The sequence below is a fragment of the Trichoderma atroviride genome, chromosome 2, assembly GCF_020647795.1.
Source record: "Trichoderma atroviride chromosome 2, complete sequence".
Taxonomy (NCBI): domain Eukaryota; kingdom Fungi; phylum Ascomycota; class Sordariomycetes; order Hypocreales; family Hypocreaceae; genus Trichoderma; species Trichoderma atroviride.
Window position 1 is genome coordinate 1201408 of NC_089401.1, and position 22059 is coordinate 1223466.

Sequence of the window (22059 nt, forward strand, 5' to 3'; positions counted from 1 at the left end):
AGATGGGTGCCTAGGGCGCGTATCACGGAGCAACAAAACAGCATTGCCAATCATCGACTGGCGAGATATATGCGGAAGAATAACAGATTAACTTGGGGGCATTTTGTCGTTTTAAGAGCAATGTTTGGCGCGTCGCAATGTGCGAGGCAGGACTGGTGGGAGGGTTTCAAGCGAAAATATAAGAGAGCTGTGGAAGAAGCGCCGCCGGGCGTCGTTCCGAGGGATGTGAAGGAAGTTTTGGAGACAGACAGGATGGATTGCCCTCCTATAATGAATATCCCGACGATGGAGGTTGAGGATGGTCATGTGGGCGAGGATTGTGGGTGCTCGTGGTGCTTGGAACATCCGGCCATAGCGAGGCGAAAGAATGAACCTGTGAGCCAAGGGGACAGAGCTGTGAAAGCTGAACCGAAGCGGGAATGTCCTCGGGGGCAGGGTCTGTATACAGGAGAAGAAGAGTCGCATGAAGATTGTGTGCAGAGAATGGCGCGCGAGGCGGGCGTTGAGCCGGAGGAGACGCCGAAGGGAGAGGGAATCGACGAGAAAGTGTCTGAGCTTGTGATTCGGGTGCCTTGTCTCCAGGAGAAGGGGGATGTTGTCCCTACGGAGTTGTCGAATACGCGTGAACAAGGGCGCGTGATTGAGGTGTTGATGCAGTTGTTGAAGGAGCAGCGTGAGAGGACGGAGATGTTGGCGGCCAAGGTGAATAGGGTGGAGAGGGGGTTGAAGAGGAATAAGAGGCAGTGTCGGGATATTAGTCGGAAAGTGAAGAGTCGAAGAGTGAAGAGTGTGTGAGAGATGGGGTGACGTTGATGGTTATGTGGTTTAAGGGGGGTTTGGCCATGTACGGGGTTGACAACTGAAAGATTTTTGATAGGATACTGAACTGGCTATATTTCGATCTAAATTTGCACATCGTTGTATATGGTGAACTTGAGTCTCTTGTGTTTTCAAGGGCAGAGTATATGCATGTGCTGCCACTGGATAACAGGTCTGGCCTGTAGGGTACATGGAGATTAGCATGTCCTGATGAGGCAAGTTAAAGCTGTCTCTACGCATGCATCTTTTATTCTTCTTGTCGTAAAAGTCAATCTTGCATCTCAATATAGGTAATTATGTACATGTACCGCAGACAACTTTGCTGCGTGCTCAGCAAATGGATACGATTGTGCCTTACATCTGCTCCAGCATCCAAGCACTTTGCATGAGGCTAGTATCTCGGATGTGGATAGCAATCCCGCTTCCTATACGACAATGGCTCTATAAGAGAATTTTGCTGTTGATTGCGGTATTTGAATTCTTTTACGTGGTAGTATGACATGCGCGGTAAATGCAATGATGGGACTAGAGTGACAAGGCCATCAAGGTGATGCAGCTATCGCCATCCATTGCATGCACTGATTCGATTGGGGCCAACACATGGCCAGATGCAACATGCAAGCACGCGATCCCACTGATCAACGTGAATTATGCAGAGAAATTGTGCCAAGGTCATACAAGTAGTCATGCTCGACACGCACCAAAGTGGCACGATGGTCACCTCAGCCTGATGTGCCCAATGGAAAGGCACCAGAGGCGGGGAAATTGCATGTGAAGTGCGTTGTCGAAGCGGCACCAAAGTAGACGGAGGTACTGCGACATGGGAGGTGGGGAAAGGGCGAGGTACCTCGGCAGCGCTTGGAGGTGTTAGTGACGATGTATTGGTGGGCATGTACTTTATTTCACAGTCTTTTGGATTAGTTTGTGCGCTGATTACGTCTTTGTTGTGCTGTTTGAATGTCAAGAGCTCTACTCATGTTATTCCACAGCTGCTGGATACCTGCCTTGCTGACTGTCAGACAGTGGAAAGCTTCAATGTGAATCGAGTGACTTGATGGGCGCGGGGTAGCGGGGTTCGCTTTTAACTTTGGACAATGGATTTAGCGCTCGATTTAGCGGCTGTCTAGCAGCGAAGCTCCAAGCCTTTGGCGCCCGCATCCCCTGTGGCTGCTGCGCTCTCATCGCTGAAGCTGCGTGTTTGCTGTTGCCATTCTTATACGTCACCCACACCCTTCTATACGGTACACGGCAACCACATCACCCGATAACAATCGATTGCAAGTACATGTACCTCGATGGCTGCATGATAACGCGGGCAGAATATTCCCGCATGCGAGATGTGTACACGTCAATAGCTTAGCCGGCAGCGACAGCCAGACGGACGGCGAGCTGTTTGCATCTTCCTCTCTTCTTCCTGTCTCTCCTCTCCCATCCTCCAGAGCAACATCCGTCTTCCGCACAGCCATGGGTTCCGAAGACAAGAAGCCCGTCATCATCGTCGGCGGCGGCCTGGCCGGGCTCGTGGCCGCCTTTGAGCTGGCCGAGCGCAAAGTGCCCGCCGTCATCGTGGACCAGGAAAACGAAAACAGCCTGGGCGGGCAGGCGTTCTGGTCGCTGGGCGGCCTGTTCATGGTCAATTCCTTCTACCAGCGCCGCATGGGCATCAGCGACTCGCGCGAGCTGGCCATGCGCGACTGGCTGGGGTCGGCGCAGTTTGACCGCAACGAGGACTACTGGCCGCGCCAGTGGGCAAAGGCCTTTGTCGACTTTGCCGCGGACGAGTTTGAGGACTACATGCGCGCGCGCGGCCTGGGCTTCCTGTTCAACGTCGGCTGGGCCGAGCGAGGCAGCGGCTGTTCCGACGGCCATGGCAACTCGGTGCCGCGCTTCCACATTGCCTGGGGCGCCGGGCCCGAGGTGGTCAAGGTCTTTGCGGACCCGGTCAAGAAGGCGGCCGACGAGGGCCTGATTGAGTTCAAGTTTCGGCACCAGGTCGACGAGCTGATTGTGGACGGGACGGGCAGGGCCGTGGGCGTCAAGGGCAGCGTCTTGGAGGAGGACAACTCGGCGCGAGGCGAAAAGACGAGTCGCAATGTCGTCGACAGCTTTGAGCTCCACGGCGCCGCCGTCATTGTCACCTCGGGCGGCATTGGAGGCAACATTGAGGCTGTCAAGAAGAACTGGCCCGTGGACAGACTCGGACCCAAGATTCCCGAGCATTTTGTGATTGGCGTGCCGGCTCACGTCGACGGCCGCATGCTTCAAATCGCGGAGAATGTTGGGGCCAACCTCGTCAACCGGGACAGGATGTGGCATTATACCGAGGGCTTGCACAACTGGAACGAGATTTGGCCAGAGCACGGCATCCGCATCCTGCCGGGACCTTCGTCTCTCTGGCTTGATGCCACTGGCAAGCGTTTTCCGCCATACCTGTTCCCGGGAACTGACACGCTCGGCACATTAAAGGCCATTTGCGAGACGGGCTACGACTACAGCTGGTTCATCCTGGACCAGTCCATCATTGCATGCGAGTTTGCCCTTTCTGGCTCGGAGCAGAACCCAGACCTCACAGCCAAGAGCATCTGGGAGGTGTTCAAGAACCGACTGTGGAGCAAAAAGGGGACCATCAATGTGCAGCAGTTCCAGGAGCACGGCAAGGACTTTGTCGTGCGCGATAACCTCAAGGACCTGGTTGATGGCATGAACGAGCTGGCCAAGGCGCGAAACGGCCCCATCCTCGACTTTGAAAAGGTCAAGGACGTTGTCGACGCTCGTGACGATCAGTTCAACAACGCCTACTCAAAAGATGCGCAGGCCATGCTCATCCAAAATGCGAGATCGTACTGGCCGGACAAGCGCAGCCGTGTTGCGAAGCCGCACCGCCTGACTGACCCTGCTCACGGCCCGTTGATTGCCGTCCAACTGAACCTGCTGAGCCGCAAGACGCTTGGCGGCCTCGAGACCAACCTGAACAGCAACGTGATGCGAAAGGACATGACGCCGTTCCCGGGCCTGTACGCCGCGGGCGAGGTGGCAGGATTTGGCGGTGGCGGTGTCCACGGCTACAACTCGCTCGAGGGCACGTTTCTGGGAGGCTGCATCTTTTCAGGCCGCGCAGCTGGGCGCGGTGTAGCAGATGAGCTGTCCGAGGTCGAGAAGGAGTAACGTGGAAAAAATTGAAGAGTGAAGCCCTATTAGCAGCAAAGACCTAATGCGGGAGAGACGATACAAACGACACGGCGAACCTGGTAGCGGAGGAGTTGGCATTGGCATTTTTAGTGTTATAAAGTTATGACTTAATCTTATTGACTCAATGAGACCAATGACATCCTTGCCCTAGACGATGACCTTCCATTACGTGCTCTAGCGGCATCGTGTGTGATCTTGAAATGCTACCGGACAGGGGGTGTTCCCATGATGCGTTGTAGATGAGGAGCGTTGATTGGTGGAACATTTTGCGTGCCCCCTTTGGAAGAATTATCCGAGTCTATTCTGATATGGTGTACGAGACGCAACTCTGCCTCCTCTTCGTTGATCGTTCCAGTGCAGCAGTTACGGACAAGTATCCGTTCAATGAAGCAATGGGTCCGGGGTAAAATCTGGGGAAATCTGGGGAGGGGGGATCTTTGCGAGTACAAAATGGAGGAGTGGCCGCAGCTGTGAGTCTCGACAGTGAAGCTTAATTGGAGGTCAGGCCTTTCAATTGACTTGGTTTTCATATAGAAAGACGGTCATAATGCATCTTCCTTGTCTTTCATTTGCCGTGCTCTCCGTGGCGGGCATATCCCACGCCCTGCCTGCCCTCGGCTCTGGCTGGCCTACACTCATCCCCAACACCGTCGTCATTGACGGCTACCGCCTCGTAGAAGCAAAGCTGCGTCTCGACCTGGGCGACCACAGCCTCAAGTCTGCCCTGAAGCATCTCACAGCCCAGGCAGACAGCTGGCTCAGCCAGGGCCCCTGGACCGTCACCGCAAAGGCAACTCCTCCCCCCAACGGCACGCTGCACGACTACACCTCGCAAGCACCGTATTTCTGGCCCAATCCCAACACGCCGGACGGATGCCCGTACATCAACAAGGACGGCGTGCGCAACCCCGAGGTGGACAAGTACCAGGACCGCGTGTCCGTGGGCAAAATGTTCAACTCGTCGTACGTGCTGTCGCTGGCGTGGTACTACACGGGCAATCCGAAATACTCCAAGCACGCGTCGGACATTCTTCGCACGTGGTTCTTGGATGCGGACACGGCGATGAATCCGAACCTGGATCACGCGCAGCTCATTCCGTGCGCAAACTCGGGCCGCTCCATTGGCATCATCGACTTCAGCCAGGAATACACAAACGTCGTCGACGCAGTGGCCATTCTCAACACGGGCGCGCCTGGATGGACGGCCTCTGACGCAAAGGCCTTTGTTGGCTGGAACAAGCGCTTCCTCTCGTGGCTCGCAGACTCGCCGTTTGGCATCCAAGAGGCGTCTGCGCAGAACAACCACGGCACCTTTGCCAACATGCAGATCGCAGCACTGGCGCTCTTCACCGGGAATCGCTCATTAGCCGTATCGCAGGGCCAGCTGGCCAAGAGCTTCATCAGCAGCCAAATCACGGCAAACGGCTCGCAGCCCCAGGAACTCGCCCGCACGCGCAGCTTCCACTACGCCAACTTTGACCTCTGCGCACACCTGCGCTACGCGCTCATCGCCCGCAAAGTCGGCGTCGACTTGTTCAAGTACAAGGGCCCGCAGGGACAGTCGCTCTTTAAGGCGGTGGAGTTTGTGATTCCCGCGGCGGTGGGGGGAAGTAGTGAGTGGAGTTATCCGGAGCTGCTGTTTACGCAGTATGCGGCGACGGACAATGTGAGGGCGGCGGCGCAGGAGGGCGATTGGGTGGCGGCGAGGGCGGTGGATGGGCTGGTTGCGCCGCCGGGGGGGGGGATATTTTTGCGTTGAGGCCGGCGCCTGAGCAGCTGGATAGTATTGCGACGGTGGGTTGAGAAGTTGAGTGTGAATGTGTGATGGAAAGGGGGGTTGGGATGGGAATGTGTTTATAGGGTGAATCCTGGTCTTCATTCTTTGGAGGTGGTTTAGCACGTAAAATAAAACAAAGAATGTTTATATGTATTTACAACAATAATATGAAAAAGAGAATACCGTTTCAACTGTTTCATTTCACGGCTAACCGTTATCTTGTCTCAAATGCATTGCATACCTGCCTCCCAAACCCTCATACTATGTACCTTTAAATATCCCGAGACATCTCAGTAGCTAACACTATATATCTGCCAGTAATCACGTCCCCCCCCTCAACGTAGCATAGCTCGACGTCCCCCGCCCCCCAACGGACAGGTAATTCTGCGTGCCCTTGACCTTGATCACGTACCCCCTGCCCGCCGTGTAAGTCACTGTGAAGACAACAGCCTCGTTGGGATCGCTGCAGAGGAGCTGGCTCGCGCAAATGTAATTCCTGCCGCTGTCGTCGGAGAATGTAAAGTCTGTGCCGCCAATGACCACGGCGTGGGCAATCCATCGCTGGGCCGGGTTGTCGTGGCGCGATGTGGCTCGGCCCAGGACAATGGCCTTTGTAAAGGTTGTCTTTTGGGCGAGGGCAAATCCGTTCAGCTCGAGGACGAGGTGGCGGCCTTCGGTGAGCGTTCCGCGGATGGACTTGAAGCCCTGCTGGGTCTGGGTCGTCATGTCGTCAATGACGCCGCTTCCCGTGTACGGCACCGGCGGCTGCGTGTTGCCGTAGCGAGACTGGCAGTACGACGAGCCATCATAGTTGCCGCTGGAATCCGTGTGAGGCGTCTGCGGCTGGGGGATAAACGGAATGGTGTAGTCCGGGTGGTCAAAGTCAAAGGCGTCCGTCAGGTCAGACATGTGGCTGCGGCGCCACGGCACCATCTGGTCGGTCGTGACGTTGCGCCCCTTTGCGGCCTGCCACTTCTCGACAAACATGATTTGCGAGTTGTGGTCGCTGTGCGCGGTGAAGACGCCGCCGCTGCGCGTCCACGGCGAGACGATGTAAAAGGGCAGCCGGAAGCCCGGGCCGATGAAGGTGTAGCCGACCTGGCCGTAGGGGTCCTGGATCCATTCGCCGGCCGTGCCGTTTGGCGAGCGGTACGGGTCGACGTGGTCGAACCAGCCGCCCGTCTCGTCGTAGGAGACAATGAGGGCCGTCTTGTTGTACTTGGGCGAGTTGAGCACGGCCTGGGCCACCTGGTACTGCAGCCAGGCGCCGTCGTGGGGGGGAATAGGGGGGATGCTCCGAGAGCTCCATCGGGGCCACGATGTAAGACACCTCGGGCAGCGTCCCGTTGGCGGCCTGCGCGTAAAAGGTGTCGAGCGTCAGGCCCTTCATTCCGCGGCTGTACAGGCTGGAGCCCGGCGCCGCGTTCTGGAACTGCTCGAAGCGGGCGTAGGAATTGTCGTCAAAGTTGTCGGCGTCCTGGAAGACTTGCCAGGTGGTTCCGGCGTCCTCGTAGAACTCGCCCACCGTCTTCCACTTCAGCGGGTAGCAGTTGAAGCCGCCGCTCTCGCAGCCGGGCGTGATGTTGTTGTCAATGTAGGGGTTGCCGCCCTCGCTGGGGGTCTGAGGGCCGCCGGGGGCGTTGATGCTGCCGGAGAGCCAGGTGACTCTGTTGGGGTTTGTTGCGGCGACAACACCTTCCTGTGTGATCTTGTTAGCCATTGAACTTGAAAAAGTGTAGAGATGGAGACGTGGGATAACGCACTTGGTACATGTCCCCAACGACAAAGTTGTCTGCCAACGCCCACTGGATGGGAATGTCCTGCTGCTTGTAGAAGCCAATGCTGTACGGACTATTGTCCACCGCCCAGTGGTCATTGGTACCGTCATTCCAGGCAGCATGGTTCTCGTACCAGCTGTTGGTGCCGGTAAGCATGCACTGAGTGGCCTCGGTCCAGTTGCCGCCAAGGTAGTTGATGTACCACGGGTTCACATAGTCGGCAGCCGTGGTTAATGAAGAGTCTGTAATCTGCTTCCAGACCGGGACACCATCGTTCATCTGCAGATTCGCATCGCTGAATCCTCGAACCCCTGCCATTGTGCCAAAGTAGTGGTCAAAGGCACGGTTCTCTGTATACGAGCATCCATCTCATGGTCAGCAAAGGTTCAAGAAATCCGCAAGTCACAGTGCAACGGACCTTGCATGAAGAGAACAACATGGTCAATGTCTTTCAGACTTCCAGCCTTGACAAGACTGATGATGGAAAATAGGGTCGCCGAAGCAGACCCCAGGCCTCGAGCAGGAGCCATTTTCGGTGTCTGCCGTGATAACAACTGAAGGAGCTGAGAAACCAGGTTGACTTATCGACCCTGCTTCACCAAGAGAGCGAAGAAACATTCAAGCATCTTTCAAGATCAAAACGTCGCACAAAGTACATCCATATATAAATACATGATGATCAGCGCGACTGACCCCTCTTGCGCATGCATGCCTCTCATTTTTTCGATGTCCCAGGCACCGTGATTCGCCGATCACGACGTAGCATCGAGCGTCTCAAGCGCGGCCGTCCCTGCCGAGCCGCTGTATGCCATTGTGCGGTTAAACAATAGGAATCAACAGGATAGTATCGCACGCCCTCCAGTGTCGCATCGTCGCCTGAACCGAAACCGGAAGGTCAAGACATTTACAACGGCGGGCAGATGATCGCCGTGGGGTCAGAAGAGCCGGTGGCCTGCCCGCGCAGCAATGAAGTGCGAGAAAAATACCTGGCCCCAGCCGCTGAAGGAAATCCTCGCCGACTAAAAACAAAAGAGAAAAAAATGGCAAGAGAAGATGGTTCGTGATGCTGCATGCAAGGCATGTCATTGGCTATTTGGGCGAGGCAGATGGCGAGGTCGAGACATGTGCCAAGCAAAGAGGCCAATCGCAGCGGCACGGCGGACCTCGTGACGGCAGCTGTGGTTGGCTGCAGCTTGCAAGGCTCTGCAGGGGTTGAGAGACTTGCAGCAAGGGACGGGCTTTTCGTTGCAGGTCCACAGTCCACGGGATACCAGGAAAGCAGAGTAGGTGAAGGCCCGGAGACTAAGACAACGGCTAATGTTGAGATGGACGGGACGGAAAAGCCTCATGGCGGCATGCGGCCGGGTGGTCTAGTAGCATGAAATGGCCATTGCACCAAGTATCCAGATACCTATAGATATAGAAGAAAGATGAAGTAGACGCTGCCATCGTTCGAGTTGTACGCGTAACGCCAAGCGGCGCTGGAATCCTTATCAAACCCTGATCCAAACCCGCAACGAGGCGTTCTGCACTACTTGTACTACTAGCAGGAGCTCAGACACTGCGCCCATGTACAGACTCCTCTCGGTGGGCCTCCGCTAACGAATGGTGATGCCAGCCATCGCCAGAAGAGATCAAGCACGGCGGATTGGCCTCCCCCCACGTGCCGGTGCGTGGCCAATGCTCGGCAGTCGATGCCGGCCTACCTGAAGACTTACGTATGATGCAGGAGATTCCGCGCGGCCCTTGATAGCAAAACCAGCCTGTGATGCGGTCCGACCATCGCCCTTGGACCTCCTCCCTTTCCTTCTATCATGTACCGCTTGCTCTCACTCTGTTTCTTTACCTGTACTTGCTAGTCTTTGGTGGATGCTGTGACGCCTCTCCACGGAAGATTCGACTTCCAACCACCAGATATGAGGGACCGACTCGAAGACCGTCGTCTGCTTGACGAAGTAGACGGCGACAGCGACGATGTGGCTTCGCAGCTGAGCGCCAACGAAGAGGCAGCTCTCCCAGCCGAGCCTGCTGTAACACGCCCCAAACCCAAATCAAGGTTTACGGTGCTGCGAATCGTCGGTTTCCTGCTTGCTCTCAGTCTCGCCTCCATCGTCGTCCTCGCCTTTGCCATTGATCGCCATAGCCGCGACTCGTTCGACGACAGCCAGCTCGCTATCCCTCTGCACCCCGTCGAGCACTCCACACGAGATCCCACGACCTTGACCTTTGAGTGGCACGTCACCCTGGGCACCAGAGCCCCAGATGGAGTGGAGAAGCAAGTGTATCTTGTCAATGGTGTGTAAGAGCCTCTGCAGAGTCCGACTGGGCTAGCTATTAATGCTTGTGGCAGGACACTTCCCTGGACCGACCATCGAGGGTCGATCCGGAGATCGTATCATTGTCCGCGTCTACAACGACCTCAGGGATGAGGGTCTCTCCCTGCACTGGCATGGCCTGCGCATGCAAGGCTTTAATGCCATGGATGGTGCCGTGGGCTTCACCCAATGCCCAATCTCGCCTGGGAGCTCGTTTGTCTATGACTTTCGCATCCGCGACGACGAACACGGAACCTTTTGGTGGCATAGCCATGCTCAGCTGCAAAGGGGAGACGGCCTCTTTGGCGGACTCATAATCCATGAGCCTCGCCGTAGTGATGCCAACGCGGCTTTGCAAGACGAAGCATTGCTGTTGATTGGCGACTGGTTTCACCGCAAGCAGAGCGACGTTCTTGCTTGGTACTCCAGCCCGGCAAGTGCTGGCAAAGAGCCCGTTCCCGACTCCATGGTCATCAACGGCCGTGGTCGATACGATTGCTCAATGGCCGTCCCAGCTAGGCCTGTCCATTGCAAGGCCACAGCTCTGAGCGACTTCCCACCTCTGATCAAAAAGTCTGCCGGAGAAACGCGTCTCAGGGTGGTGAATACGGGCACAGTCGCAGGCTTGACGCTGGGAGTTGATGGTGCATCGCTCCAGCCGTTGCAAGTAGACGGAGGCTGCAAGGTTGATGCCAAGGCCGGTGATTCTGTCGGAACCCTATATCCTGGCGAGAGGGTTGACCTGCTTCTGAAGTGGAAGAGCGATCAGGCCGCAGAGCCGTGGTTCAACGTCTACCTAGACCATGAGTGAGTATTCCAGCAGGTTCATTCTCTGATTGAAAAATGTATAACTAACAAAATCAGAAATCTCGGCTTTGGAAATCCCGCTTTAAACCCGAACCATACCTTTCCCGCGCTTCCAAAAACCGTAACTGGTCACGATAGGGAATATGCGTCCCCCTTGAAATTTCGCGATCACCACATGGATCTTGCCACGCTCTCTTCAACAGAAGAACCATCTCATATTGTCACTGCGGATGAGGAACAGACAATTCTGCTCTATGCCTCAACCCAGACGCTCTCAGTGAATGGGAACATTCCTCTTGGGTTTATTAACCATACATCATGGCATCCCCAGTCGCTGCCACTGCTATCACAGAATCGTTCATCGTGGGATGATAAGCAGCTCATTCCCTTTATTCCTAGTGGATCAAAACCAACCAGAGTCAAGCTTGTGATTAACAACCTCGACGATGGCTCTCACCCGTTCCACCTTCACGGATACTCGTTCCATGTGCTGTCCTCGTTCCGCGCTGAAAGCGGCAGCCTGGGCAGCTATAACCCTTATGCAACCCCGGAAAGCGATTCTCCGGGCGAGTGGAATCGAGAGAAGCCTCTTCGAAAAGACACTGTTAGCGTGCCGAGGAAGGGGCATGTGGTACTCAGCTTCGTTGCTGACAATCCCGGAATGTGGATGCTGCATTGCCACATGTTGGTACATATGGGAACGGGCATGGCTACCGGCTTTCAGGTGGGAGTTCCAGGGGACGAGGAGCATATATACGGATTAGACGAGTCAGCGGCCAAGTTGTGCAAAGCATGAGGAAGAATTAACCAAGATACCCCTGATATAGTTTTAAGTACAGCATTACATGAAATGAAATAAATGAATGAATGAATGAATGATTGACTAAGTAAATAATTGAGATCAAGTAAATAAATCTTGATGAACCTGTCATGAGTCCATAAAGTGGCACTAAAATATACAAGAGAATATGAACAATGGGGGGTATCAAGAAATAAACGTCATATCCAAGACATAAGTTCCCTCGCCGGGGTATTGCTTTTCTTCATAATAATTACCACAACATCCACGTATATATAACGGAAATTGATGAAAGGACTGGTATCCAGAGGAGAGAGTCCCGGCACCTGGGGCTCCATGCAGCACTCTCGTCGTCATTGGTGGTAGAAGGCGCCGGTGCTGGAACAGGCACGCCCGTTGGAACAGTTGGCGGTGCTCCGGCAAGGACCTTGTCGCCGGAAGGATACTGGATGTTCCAGACGGGATCGCTTGTGAGCTTGTCGGGCAAGCCTAGGGTGCCTGGACAGGTTGGCTGGTTGTTGGGCGGGTCCAAGGTACAGGTCTGGTCCTGGCCAACAGTGCATATTGCATCCATGATGTTGTATAAAACGTAGTTGCCTGCAACCCAAGAACTCTCCTGCTGCAGACAGCTGAATAGAAAGTTCATGCTGTTTGCCGCGCTGAGGGGGAGCTTGCTGCCCTTTGTGTGAATCAGGTCGGCGCAGTTGGACATGTCGGCGTTTTCCGCAGTCATCTCCATGGGACCTCCCGCAACGGGCTTTTTCGTGGCCGAGTAGCCGGTGACGAGATAGTTCCAGGCATCGTAGCTCATGTCGTGCGCGCCCTGGGATTGGTCGACGCGGAGGAGGTAGACCTGGCGGTCCTGATACGAAACGGACACGCAGATGTTGGAGCAGTCGACGGATTCGGGCCAGTAGGCGACGCGGTTGGTGTTGACCTTGCAGCCCAAGACGCCGACGGAGGACGAGTATTGCTCGTGGGGGGTCGCCCAGATTGTGGTGGTTGAAGAGTAAGGTGCGGAGCCGCTGCTGCTGCGAGGGATTGAAGCTGCGAGCGCAGGGCTCGCCAGCGTAAGCGCTGAAAAGAGAGAGTGGAGGTGCAGCATTGCTCGTATATATCACCGGGAAAAGTGGTTCGTCAAAAGTGGTTCGCGGTTTGTCATAGAGAACGGATGAGGCCTTGAAGCATGGCCGAACGGGGTTCGAGAAAACAAAACAAACAAGGAATGAATGGCGGCGTTTGCGCCGAAGCGATTGAAGCCTGCGATGGCGTAGCTGCGACAATGAAAGACAAAAAAAGAGTGTGAGGAAGAAGGAAATTAAAAAAAACTCGTTCGACTATCGAGATGCACCAAATCTGGGGGAAATTTGGTGGTCAGGGGATTATCAGGCGCGCTAGGCGGGTTTGGGGCTAGCGGATGCAGCCTTTGCCGATGGAGCCGCCGCGGGAAAAACGTGGGCAGCTCCACCGATTCTCCAGAGGATGCGCCAAAAGGGCATCTTTACAAAATGCAATGTGGAGTTTTTTGTGGTCATTGGAAGATCTGGAGAAATGGGAGAATCAGATGGGGAAAAAGGAACTCAATTTGAACATGATTGGCACTGTCGGGTTGAAAAGACCAGATTGACAACTTGGAGATTGAAACTCATATTGCGGTACTGAAACTAGGGGTCCCTAAAAACTAAAGGCAAAGTAAAACACAGACACGTGCCCTTTTTCGGTCGTTTTGTTCTCATCAACAGTTTTGGACAGCATCAACAGCGTTTTTTTTTTTTTTTTTTTCAGATTTTACGTCTTTGTCCATGTCTTCATTTCTTATTAAAATGCAGAGCCTCCTTCATCTTATCCATCGTTGAATGGCGACCCTGTTTCTTCTGTCCAGTCTCCATTGGTTTTGATGCGTTCATAGACTCCTCGCCCATGTCGGGCTGGGTCAATGCATGGTCGCCATGGGACTATATAGCACCAGTCATTAATGACATGTTCGTCAGCATCGATGCAATATTTCAGAGTATACACACCCTTTGCTCCTCGAGCTCGGCATCGTGAATGAGGTCGTGCGTCTCAATCGCCGCCTCGTCTGTTATTCCGCCCGTGGTGTTCATATTGGAGTATGGTATAATCTCAGTTATGTATGGTATTCAATTGAAGATGGTGAAAGAATTAGGAAATAAGCTCACAAAGAAGAGGCGGGGAGGAAAACTAGCTTTCTTATAGCTGTCTAGAAAAGCTACGCAAGAGCGTTTCGTCATTTCCGTACAGCTTTGATCGCCCGATGCCATCAACGTCATGATGAGAGCTGTCACCCCTAAAAGCTCGATTTTCATGGCGATACCCCGCGTTGAAGGCGCAGCCATCACCAGCTTGTCAGGCGATACAGTCTCAGGCAATGGCGAGGACTGTATGCCGAACCGGGTTTTGGTTGCCGTCGATCCGTGGCAGTCAAACTGTGCCCCATTATTGTTGCAATGACATTCATTTGGCGGGGCTTTTCGATAGTAACTGAGCTCAATGAAGCTTTCGGCTAGGCGAATTTAAACGAATGAGGATGAGACTAATTGTTTTTCTTTGCCGTGTTTGGTATGAGCCGTTCAGATGTCGTAATTGCTATTATTAACAACCTCGTGACCTCTTTGACCTCATCCATGAACGCTCTGAGAGTGGACCTGATCGGATTTTGCATATACACGCCATAGCGAGTATCAAGATAGATAAAATGTATTCTAATGATTGATGTCTGTATTTCTGCTATAAATTCATCCTGATATTTAGGCTGGTGGCATCATGAAGGGGGGTTATCGTAGTCCTTTTGTATAGTATATAGTCTGTGAATGAGGTTCTTTCTAAGAGTATATACATAAAGAAGAAATACATATAGATACATACCCTTTACGAGGTCTGAAGTCTTCGGCATGTTCTAGAAATTATAGCATCTTGTTCCGAGGCCCCATACGGCACGCACGTGGGAATCTCATGTAGGTGGTCCTTCAGTGTGTATAAATTCAGGACGAGAAAAGTACACTGGCGGAAGCATTTATAATGAAGACTTAATCAACATATTTAAAGTACAGAGATAGTCTCTGGCGGATGTTGCTCTTTTAAAATATATTCGTGGCAATATTGTTGAAGTATCATGATATGAAGCTTTGTTGGTAATTTTATCTCCTAACTGTATCTTGCAGAATTCTGGCTCATCTAGAGGCAAAAGAGAAATTCACTTTAATGCAGCATCTTCATTTGAATACAGCATTATAACTTGAGAGAGACAACATTGCTAGAGCGACTCAGACTTGATAACATGATACTGTGATGTACGCTTCCCTTCTTCTATTGACGCAAAATCTTTTCCTTCTGTCATCATATGATCTAAAAGCTCTTTGCAAACTTTTGATAAATTTGCGACAGAGTGTTTTAGAATGTCATGCAAGATTGAAATTGTCCTTTCTTTCTAAATCTAGACCTCAAGCTGTTCTCATCTCTGCGTCGATACATGTAGTCACTCGCCTATAGCCTCGTGCCGAGTACATCACTCGTTCATATTTTACAACTTTAGAGCATCATGATGCATGTTGGAAACATAAACTCATATATCGGCCGCCTGGTGATAGAATCAGCTGCATGTACCTTGACGTTACATCGCGATGCCTCCAGCCCAGTAGCGGTTCAGGCAGAGCGACGACAGGTTTGTCAGGTACATGTAAACGGGCGAGCTAGCGATGAGGTCTTGGGACCCTGAATGTCGCATTCTTTAGCTCTCAAGGTATGATGGTAGCTGCACTACTGTTGCAACAATTTTGCCCATAAAAGTTACTACATACTATCGTGGGCGCTGATGATTGTAATGCTCTGCCATTACCCGCAAGCCTCATGTCTTGTCTCCACTATTGGCTGATAGGTCGCCAAAGTCTGAAACAGAAATAGACTTTCACAAAGGTTTTGCCTCTAACCTGATGCAAGAGTTCAAAAGTCCAATCGAAGCCAAAGGGAAGGGGTTTGAGACATGTTGCTGATTATTGTCGAAACAAAATCACGCTCATCCAGAAACCGAATCATGAGGCGCTCTCCAACAGACCGCCAGAACAACTCGTGCCACAACAACTCGCCTGTCTTGGACACCGTCTAGCGCCAAAAAGGCCGCGTAGTACTTGTACGTGTATCACCCCACGTCCCGTAGAGAAATCCCCTCCAACCGCTGAATCTCCACCGTGGCGCCCACATCCCTATAGGGGCCTCTAGCACCGATAGCGCGCAATCCGGGGGGGGATCTCAAGGCCCCTAAAGTGCGCTAACAGGGAACAGCAGGGAGCGCCTGGCCCTGTCGAGGCGCCACCATCGACAAGACACTCGTGATGCGCTAATGGATGGAGACGGAAGGGTCATGACGATGAAGTAACGACGCCGTCAGGTTGTGTTTCAAGATGTGGCTGCTGGGGCTCCGTATAAAGAGATCGCCGCAGACTTCCTCCCGCCTTCAACTTCGTCCCATGCTAGACGTCTCTCTGCCCGACAGGTTCCGCAGTTGATCTGCCCGATCTGCGGCCCCGTGAGAGAATTAAACGCTCGCCATCCGCCGTTATTGCGCGCACCGCACACAGCCAAAAGCCATGAGGCTCCCTTCATTGATTCCGGCGGCGACCGCTGCCATTTCGCTCTTTTTCGGCGCATCGCCATCGTCGGCCGCTGCCATCATGTCGCCGCGCGATGCCGCGTCCCCTCCCGGGACTCTCGCTCTCGACGTCGGACAGTCGCTCCTCACGTTCAAGTACTCGACGCCGGATCCGGACCCCGCGAATTGGGTCGCAGTGTACCAGTCATACTATGGCGGCCCTGTTGAGCAAGAATTCGTCGCTGGCTCGCTAGACTGGGCGTATGCGCCTGATGCGACGGGCAGTGTGCTGGTTGATGTCTCGAATCTCCCCCCGGGCTTTTACAAGGCCTATTTCCTGGCAAAGGGCGGATACCAGTGGCTTTCGAAGCCCATCGACGTCATCATCCCCGGCTCTGGCCCGATTGAATTCGTCACCGATCGGATCATCACCCAGAATGCTCGACAAGGAAGCCCCTTCAAAGCAAAGCTCGGCCGCCTGATTGCTAATCCCAAGGACAACGCCACTCACTTCGCCAAAGTCACCAGCTTTGGCACCGACTGGGTGAATCTTTCCAAGGACGGAACCATCTCTGGCACTCCTGGAAACAAGGACAAGGACACAAACTTTGTTGTCAAGGCGACCGCGAGCGATGGATCTTCTGCGACGATCAAGGTCCAGATCCCGGTGCGCAAAGCCGGCGAGCCGCTCGTGGAAGAAATAAAGGTCATGTCCTACAATATGTGGTTTGGCGGCACAAATGTAAAGGACTACCACAACAAGCAGATCCGCTTTCTCATCAACACGAATGTCGACATTGTCGGCGTTCAAGAGAGCTGGAATGGCCAGGCAACTCGTCTCGCTCAGGCGCTTGGATGGTATTACTGGCAGAGCCCCAATGAGGTCGGCATCATCAGCCGTTACCCCATTGTGGAGACGTTCCCTGAACAATCTGCCGGCGGATCTATTCGCATCGAGCTGGGCGGTCGCGAAAGCCAGCTTATAATGTGGAATGTCCATCTGGGATTTGATCCTTATGGCCCGTACGACTTTTGCTACGACCACATGCCGCTGGCCCAAGTCCTCAACCGCGAGTATGAATCCAGGCGCACTCCGCAAATCATGGAAATCGTCAGTGCCATGCAAGATGCCCTCTCGGAGGCTGACGATATCCCCGTTATCCTGACGGGCGACTTCAATGCGCCATCTCACCTGGACTGGACCGAAGCAACCAAGAAGGCGCACTGTGGCTATGGCTTTGTTCCCTGGCCAAGCTCCGAGTTTCCCATCCAGTCGGGCCTGATTGACTCGTTCCGCGAGGCTCATCCCGACCCCAACGCTGAGCCCGGCATCACCTGGTCGCCCATTTATCTGGACAACAACGGTCGACCGGAGCCGTTAGATCGCATCGACTTTGTGTACCACAAGGGCCAGGGCCTCAAAGTTCTCCGGTCGGAAACGATTGTTGCTGGCGAGCCCGCTGCAGAGCCAAATCATCAGAACAATGAATGGACGTCAGATCATGCGGTTGTGATGACGACGTATAAACTTGGGCGATCGGACGGGCGGGCAGAGTTGTGAGTAGACAAGAGTTTTTGCGCGCGTTAATGGCGGTTCATTTGTCGGAGTTTTTATCCTAGAGGACAGATAGATGCCGCGGAGTATGTTTCTTTGGGTTACATTTTTGGGCGTTTGGATTTCACCTACACATAAATGGATGGCGGGGCAGGCATTTATTATCAAAGGTATACATACATATGGAGTATTTCGTACATACGATCCATATATGAAGGAATCTTGCGAGATTTAAATGGCAAGCAAAGATACAAGCTATTCGCGCGACTCATCTTATACTGACTACCGCACGAGATCAGTGAATGAATGAATAAAGCTAAGAAGGAAAAAATGTAGAAATTTATCGACTGGTGAAATAACGCGCTCCTACTCTGCTCTAGAGATAGAAAAAAAAAAAGTTACTAGATTTCTAGTTCTGGATGGCAAAAAACTGCGGCCTGTGTGGATCGAACACACGACCTTCAGATATCAATTGACTTGAAGTTGAGGCTTCAGTCTGACGCTCTCCCAGCTGAGCTAAGGCCGCTAGTTGATATTTGGCCGCAGTATTCACTTTATCAAAGTTACACAGGAGAGGAGGGCGGCCTCCCTCATAACGAAGAATCTCGGATGTGTGATAAAGAAGGGTGAGAGAGGAAGAAGCCTCTTCGATAAGCAAGATTAAGCAAGATGTTTGATGATGTTGTAAGGCGGATGACATCTCCATAAACCTGATCTTGACAATGGAATCCATAGATGAACCAACCCTCATCTCCGAAGATCGCAAGGTCGCTGGAACTGCTGTGGATTTTGTACGCCGTAGAACTCCTCATGTTGGTTCATCATGCATAAAAGAGGACAATAACAAATAGATATTGGTTCCCTCCCTGTGCAACCTCTAGCCGTGTTCCAATGTCCCGCTGGATGCGAGACTTGTAGCTGCTCTGCCCCTACAGCAAAGTTTGTTCAAAACATGTTCCAATTACCACCGAATACTTCCAACTAGTACCATGAAAAAACATATGATTATGAAACTGCAGTTGCCTCTGTTAAGTTCAGCAGAGGCAGCAGCATCCGAGAGCACAGACAAAGAATCGCAGTCCGATAGCATTTCATTCCGAATTCGCGGTGTGCCGACCGACTGGAGCCGTGAACAACTGCAAAGCTTCTTGAAGAGTCAGGAAAATGGCCTGGATGTGTCCATCAAGTCACTTGCTACTGACGCTGGTGAACAATACCAATCCGCCACAATCACGTTCCCAGACTTGCCCTCACGGCTTCAAAGGCACCCCCATTGGGACATTGTTGTACCAGCAACGTTCAACGCCATGGCTGCAGGTGAACAATACCTAAGCATCGACAAAGACTTTTACGGCTTAACAACGCTTTTTGCTCCGACTCCAGGAGACCATAAGATAGAGTAGGTGTCTACATCTTGTTCAATAAACCATTGACTAACTGTACTAGCGTGATCGCATTATCTGGCCTCGGAAGCCACGCGTTCGGATCGTTCAGACAAAGGAATGGGTCCCACATGTGGCTGCGTGACTCCCTTCCATATGATCTGACTTCAGAGACTACGAATAAGCCAATGGCAAGGATAATGATATATGGCTATGAGTCAGATGTTGTGAATAGCAGCAACATGCAAAATCTAGAAGACTTGGCCACTACACTCCATAATAGCCTGCTCGCAATAGCAACTGGTTCGAAACTCAAGCCAATCATTTTCCTTGGGCACAGTCTCGGAGGATTGATCATTAAACAGGTAGGGAACGTGCACAATTGTTCAAAAAAAAGTTTCTATTTTAATATCTTGTGTCATAGCTATTAATATCTTTGTCGAGATCGGAGTTTTCACAAGACAAAGAACTTCTCCGCGCCGTATACGGCGTCATCTTCTTTGGTACTCCGCACAATGGCATGAATATAAGTGCGCTTATTTCCATGGCTGGTAACGGACCAAATCAGTTTCTGCTTCAATCTATTGGTTGCAATTCGCAAGTTCTAAGCACTCAACAGAGAGACTTTTGCAGCGCTCTAGGCGAGCAGGGCAAGTCTGAGGTTTTCTGTTTCTATGAAACCTTGAAATCTCCAACAGCAGTTCAAGTGAGCTTTATCTCAAAATGGCATTATACATCCATCATTCAACTAATTGTAGTGTATAGAACGAGACTGGACAATGGGAAATCACTGGACCTGCTGCAATTCTAGTTACCAAATCTTCAGCTACAAATTGCCGCCCGTGGGAAAACGGCCCAGAACACATTTGCGCCATTGCTCGCACACATTCCGAGATTGTTAAATTCGGACGTTACGATACTGAATACAAAAACGTCAGAGAGAGGATGAGGAGTCTATCCAGGCGAGCTCTCACAGTGGGAGACGATCCGCAACACAAAATAGCAAAGTGTATGTAATCAATACTGTAGCCACGATCTTTGCTCTAATACATCTACCCAACTCTAGTTCTCATCCCGTATCCACCAAATGAAGATTTTATTGATAGGCCTGAAATCCAAAATGAGATGAGGCGGCAGTTCGGCCTGTGCGAATATCAAGGGCCATCTCAGCCGCGTAGAAGGGTTTCACTTTGTGGCCTTGGTGGCAACGGGTATGTTTTGGTCACACTAATAACTTGTCACTTCTAACGAATTATAGAAAAACACAAATAGCAATAGCTTTCGCGTACTGGCTACGAGAGGTGAATCCAGATGTCTCGATATTCTGGGTTCATGCTAGCAATGCCCATCGCTTCCGGGAGTCTTATACTAACATTGCTAAAACTTGCAATGTTCCTGGAATCAATGACCCTGGAGCGAATGTTTTGTCGCTCGTTAAAGAATGGCTTGAAGCACAGCATCAATCTCGGTGGCTTCTGATAATTGACAATGCCGACGACAGTGAGCTGTTTTTCTCTGAAGGAAAAAATACCGCTCATGATATAGAAAAAGAACTTGATTCCGAAGAGGACAAGCTGGTTCAATATTTGCCAGATTGCCATCAGGGATGTATGGTTCTATCTACGACGAGAAACATGAATGCAGCAGTCGACTTATGCCGAGGAGGAGACCCTATTGAAGTCCCCAGCATGACTTCCAACGAGGCCTACCAGCTTCTGAGAGCCATTTTACCAGCCGAAATCTCCGCAACAGACGCATCTACTCTCTCCTCCAGGCTCGACCATTTGCCGCTCGCCCTTGCGCAAGCGGCATCATTTATAAAAAAGAGGCGCATAACTGTACGCAACTATGTCGATCGCTTAGATGAAGGAGACTCTGAGTTCGTTGATATGTTGAATGAACCATTTCAAACTGAGGGTAGAGACTCCAGGGCGCCACACGCAGTTACGGCAACCTGGATCATTTCCTTTGAACAAATCGAGCAAATCGACAAGATTGCAAGCGACATTTTGTCTTTTTTAGGTGTCTTACATTTCCAGGCCATTCCGAAAATACTTGTTGAACATTACTACCGTGAGCTATACCCAAATGAGAATGAAAACAGCACTTCATCTGCTTTGTTAGAAGCATTAGATCTCCTCAGGTCATTCTCTTTTATATCTGAGGGAACAGACCAAGATCTCAATATGCACCGTCTTGTGCAGCTAGTGATACACAAGTGGCTCATTTCCAAGAAACAAATGGCTGAATACGCTCGGTATGCAATGATGGTCATATCCAAGCTGTTTCCAACCAAGCTGTTGCCAACCGAAGATTTTGGAACATTGTTAAGATATCTTCCTCATGCAAACTCCGTTCTTGGAAAAGCAGGATCTGACTTGAACAATGATGACTTGTATGCAGCTAGCACGTCGCTTCTGCGTCAAATAATATCATGTCTCTGGGGCAATGGCTACTATCCGGAAATATTACGAGAGTTGGCGGAAAAGCTACTAGATATGACTCGGATACGATGTGGAGAAATACATCCAACAACGCTCGAACAGATTATGCAGCTTGCGGCAGTATACCATCGGCAAGGACGACTGAAAGAAGCAGAAGTTTTAAGCAAGCAAGCATATCAGTTACAACATATGGTACTAGGAGATTGGCACCGCTCTACGCTCGGGAGTCTATATCTCCTTGGAATAATATATCTAGATCAAGATCGCTCCGAAGAGGCGGAAGGCTTGATCTCATACGCATTCGAGCGAAGAAAGCTAGTATTAGGGGAATTTCATACCGACACACTCGAGAGCATGAGGGCCCTGTCAAAAGTATATCGCCACCAGAATCGGATTGAAGAAGCAAAAGGATTAGAGGCGCAAACGCTTGAGTTTAGAAATATTGTTTTGGGAGACCAGCACCCATCCACGCTGATGAGTTTGCATGATCGTGCAAACATGTACTGCTCTGAAGGCAAGTTCAAAATAGCGAAAGACTTGGTGACACGAATACTTAAAATACAACAAGGGATACTAAGGGCCCATCAC

General features: G+C 51.8%; 10 protein-coding genes and 1 non-coding gene across 11 annotated transcripts; 6 read left to right on the forward strand and 5 right to left on the reverse strand.

Moving 5' to 3' along the window:
- Nucleotides 1-120: 120 nt before the first annotated feature.
- Nucleotides 121-795, forward strand: TrAtP1_003117 (uncharacterized protein; the record flags this gene model as incomplete). Its single annotated transcript, XM_014087693.2, has 1 exon — nt 121-795. The coding sequence occupies one exon, from the start codon at nt 121-123 to the stop codon at nt 793-795; it is 675 nt and encodes a 224-aa protein (XP_013943168.2).
- A 1488-nt stretch (nt 796-2283) lies between these two features.
- Nucleotides 2284-3984, forward strand: TrAtP1_003118 (uncharacterized protein; the record flags this gene model as incomplete). The annotated part of the gene is made up of 1 exon (XM_014087694.2): nt 2284-3984. One exon carries the CDS (start codon nt 2284-2286, stop codon nt 3982-3984), a length of 1701 nt encoding a protein of 566 aa, XP_013943169.2.
- Nucleotides 3985-4458: 474 nt separating this feature from the next.
- Nucleotides 4459-5767, forward strand: TrAtP1_003119 (uncharacterized protein; the record flags this gene model as incomplete). The annotated part of the gene is made up of 2 exons (XM_014087695.2): nt 4459-4478; nt 4543-5767. The coding sequence occupies 2 exons, from the start codon at nt 4459-4461 to the stop codon at nt 5765-5767; spliced, it is 1245 nt and encodes a 414-aa protein (XP_013943170.2).
- A 339-nt stretch (nt 5768-6106) lies between these two features.
- TrAtP1_003120 (uncharacterized protein) lies at nt 6107-6511 on the reverse strand (the record flags this gene model as incomplete). Its single annotated transcript, XM_066111753.1, has 1 exon — nt 6107-6511. One exon carries the CDS (start codon nt 6509-6511, stop codon nt 6107-6109), a length of 405 nt encoding a protein of 134 aa, XP_065967832.1.
- A 175-nt stretch (nt 6512-6686) lies between these two features.
- TrAtP1_003121 (uncharacterized protein) lies at nt 6687-8093 on the reverse strand (the record flags this gene model as incomplete). Its single annotated transcript, XM_014087696.2, has 3 exons — nt 6687-7484; nt 7549-7913; nt 7982-8093. The coding sequence occupies 3 exons, from the start codon at nt 8091-8093 to the stop codon at nt 6687-6689; spliced, it is 1275 nt and encodes a 424-aa protein (XP_013943171.2).
- A 1386-nt stretch (nt 8094-9479) lies between these two features.
- Nucleotides 9480-11481, forward strand: TrAtP1_003122 (uncharacterized protein; the record flags this gene model as incomplete). Its single annotated transcript, XM_014087697.2, has 3 exons — nt 9480-9858; nt 9914-10685; nt 10743-11481. The coding sequence occupies 3 exons, from the start codon at nt 9480-9482 to the stop codon at nt 11479-11481; spliced, it is 1890 nt and encodes a 629-aa protein (XP_013943172.2).
- A 256-nt stretch (nt 11482-11737) lies between these two features.
- TrAtP1_003123 (uncharacterized protein) lies at nt 11738-12589 on the reverse strand (the record flags this gene model as incomplete). Its single annotated transcript, XM_066111754.1, has 1 exon — nt 11738-12589. One exon carries the CDS (start codon nt 12587-12589, stop codon nt 11738-11740), a length of 852 nt encoding a protein of 283 aa, XP_065967833.1.
- Nucleotides 12590-13117: 528 nt separating this feature from the next.
- Nucleotides 13118-13716, reverse strand: TrAtP1_003124 (uncharacterized protein). Its single transcript, XM_014087344.2, has 2 exons — nt 13506-13716; nt 13118-13439 (listed from the first exon to the last, which is right to left on the reverse strand). The coding sequence occupies exons 1-2, from the start codon at nt 13587-13589 to the stop codon at nt 13293-13295; spliced, it is 231 nt and encodes a 76-aa protein (XP_013942819.1). The 5' UTR covers nt 13590-13716; the 3' UTR covers nt 13118-13292.
- A 2101-nt stretch (nt 13717-15817) lies between these two features.
- Nucleotides 15818-18018, forward strand: TrAtP1_003125 (uncharacterized protein). Its single transcript, XM_014087699.2, has one exon. The coding sequence runs from the start codon at nt 16089-16091 to the stop codon at nt 17649-17651; it is 1563 nt and encodes a 520-aa protein (XP_013943174.2). The 5' UTR covers nt 15818-16088; the 3' UTR covers nt 17652-18018.
- A 58-nt stretch (nt 18019-18076) lies between these two features.
- On the reverse strand, nt 18077-18171 carry TrAtP1_003126. The gene has a single exon. It is a non-coding gene; the product is annotated as a tRNA-Phe (tRNA).
- A 463-nt stretch (nt 18172-18634) lies between these two features.
- TrAtP1_003127 (uncharacterized protein) lies at nt 18635-19048 on the forward strand (the record flags this gene model as incomplete). The annotated part of the gene is made up of 1 exon (XM_066111755.1): nt 18635-19048. One exon carries the CDS (start codon nt 18635-18637, stop codon nt 19046-19048), a length of 414 nt encoding a protein of 137 aa, XP_065967834.1.
- Nucleotides 19049-22059: the final 3011 nt, after the last annotated feature.

What these genes read in the sequence shown, in the direction of transcription:
- TrAtP1_003124 (XM_014087344.2), bottom strand. Translation starts at nt 13,589, where the DNA reads ATGAACACCACGGGCGGAATAACAGACGAGGCGGCGATTGAGACGCAC. An exon ending in CCGAGCTCGAGGAGCAAAGG is followed by an intron (nt 13,440 to 13,505) that starts GTGTGTATACTC and finishes GGTGCTATATAG; the next exon opens with TCCCATGGCGACCATGCATT.
- TrAtP1_003125 (XM_014087699.2), top strand. Translation starts at nt 16,089, where the DNA reads ATGAGGCTCCCTTCATTGATTCCGGCGGCGACCGCTGCCATTTCGCTC.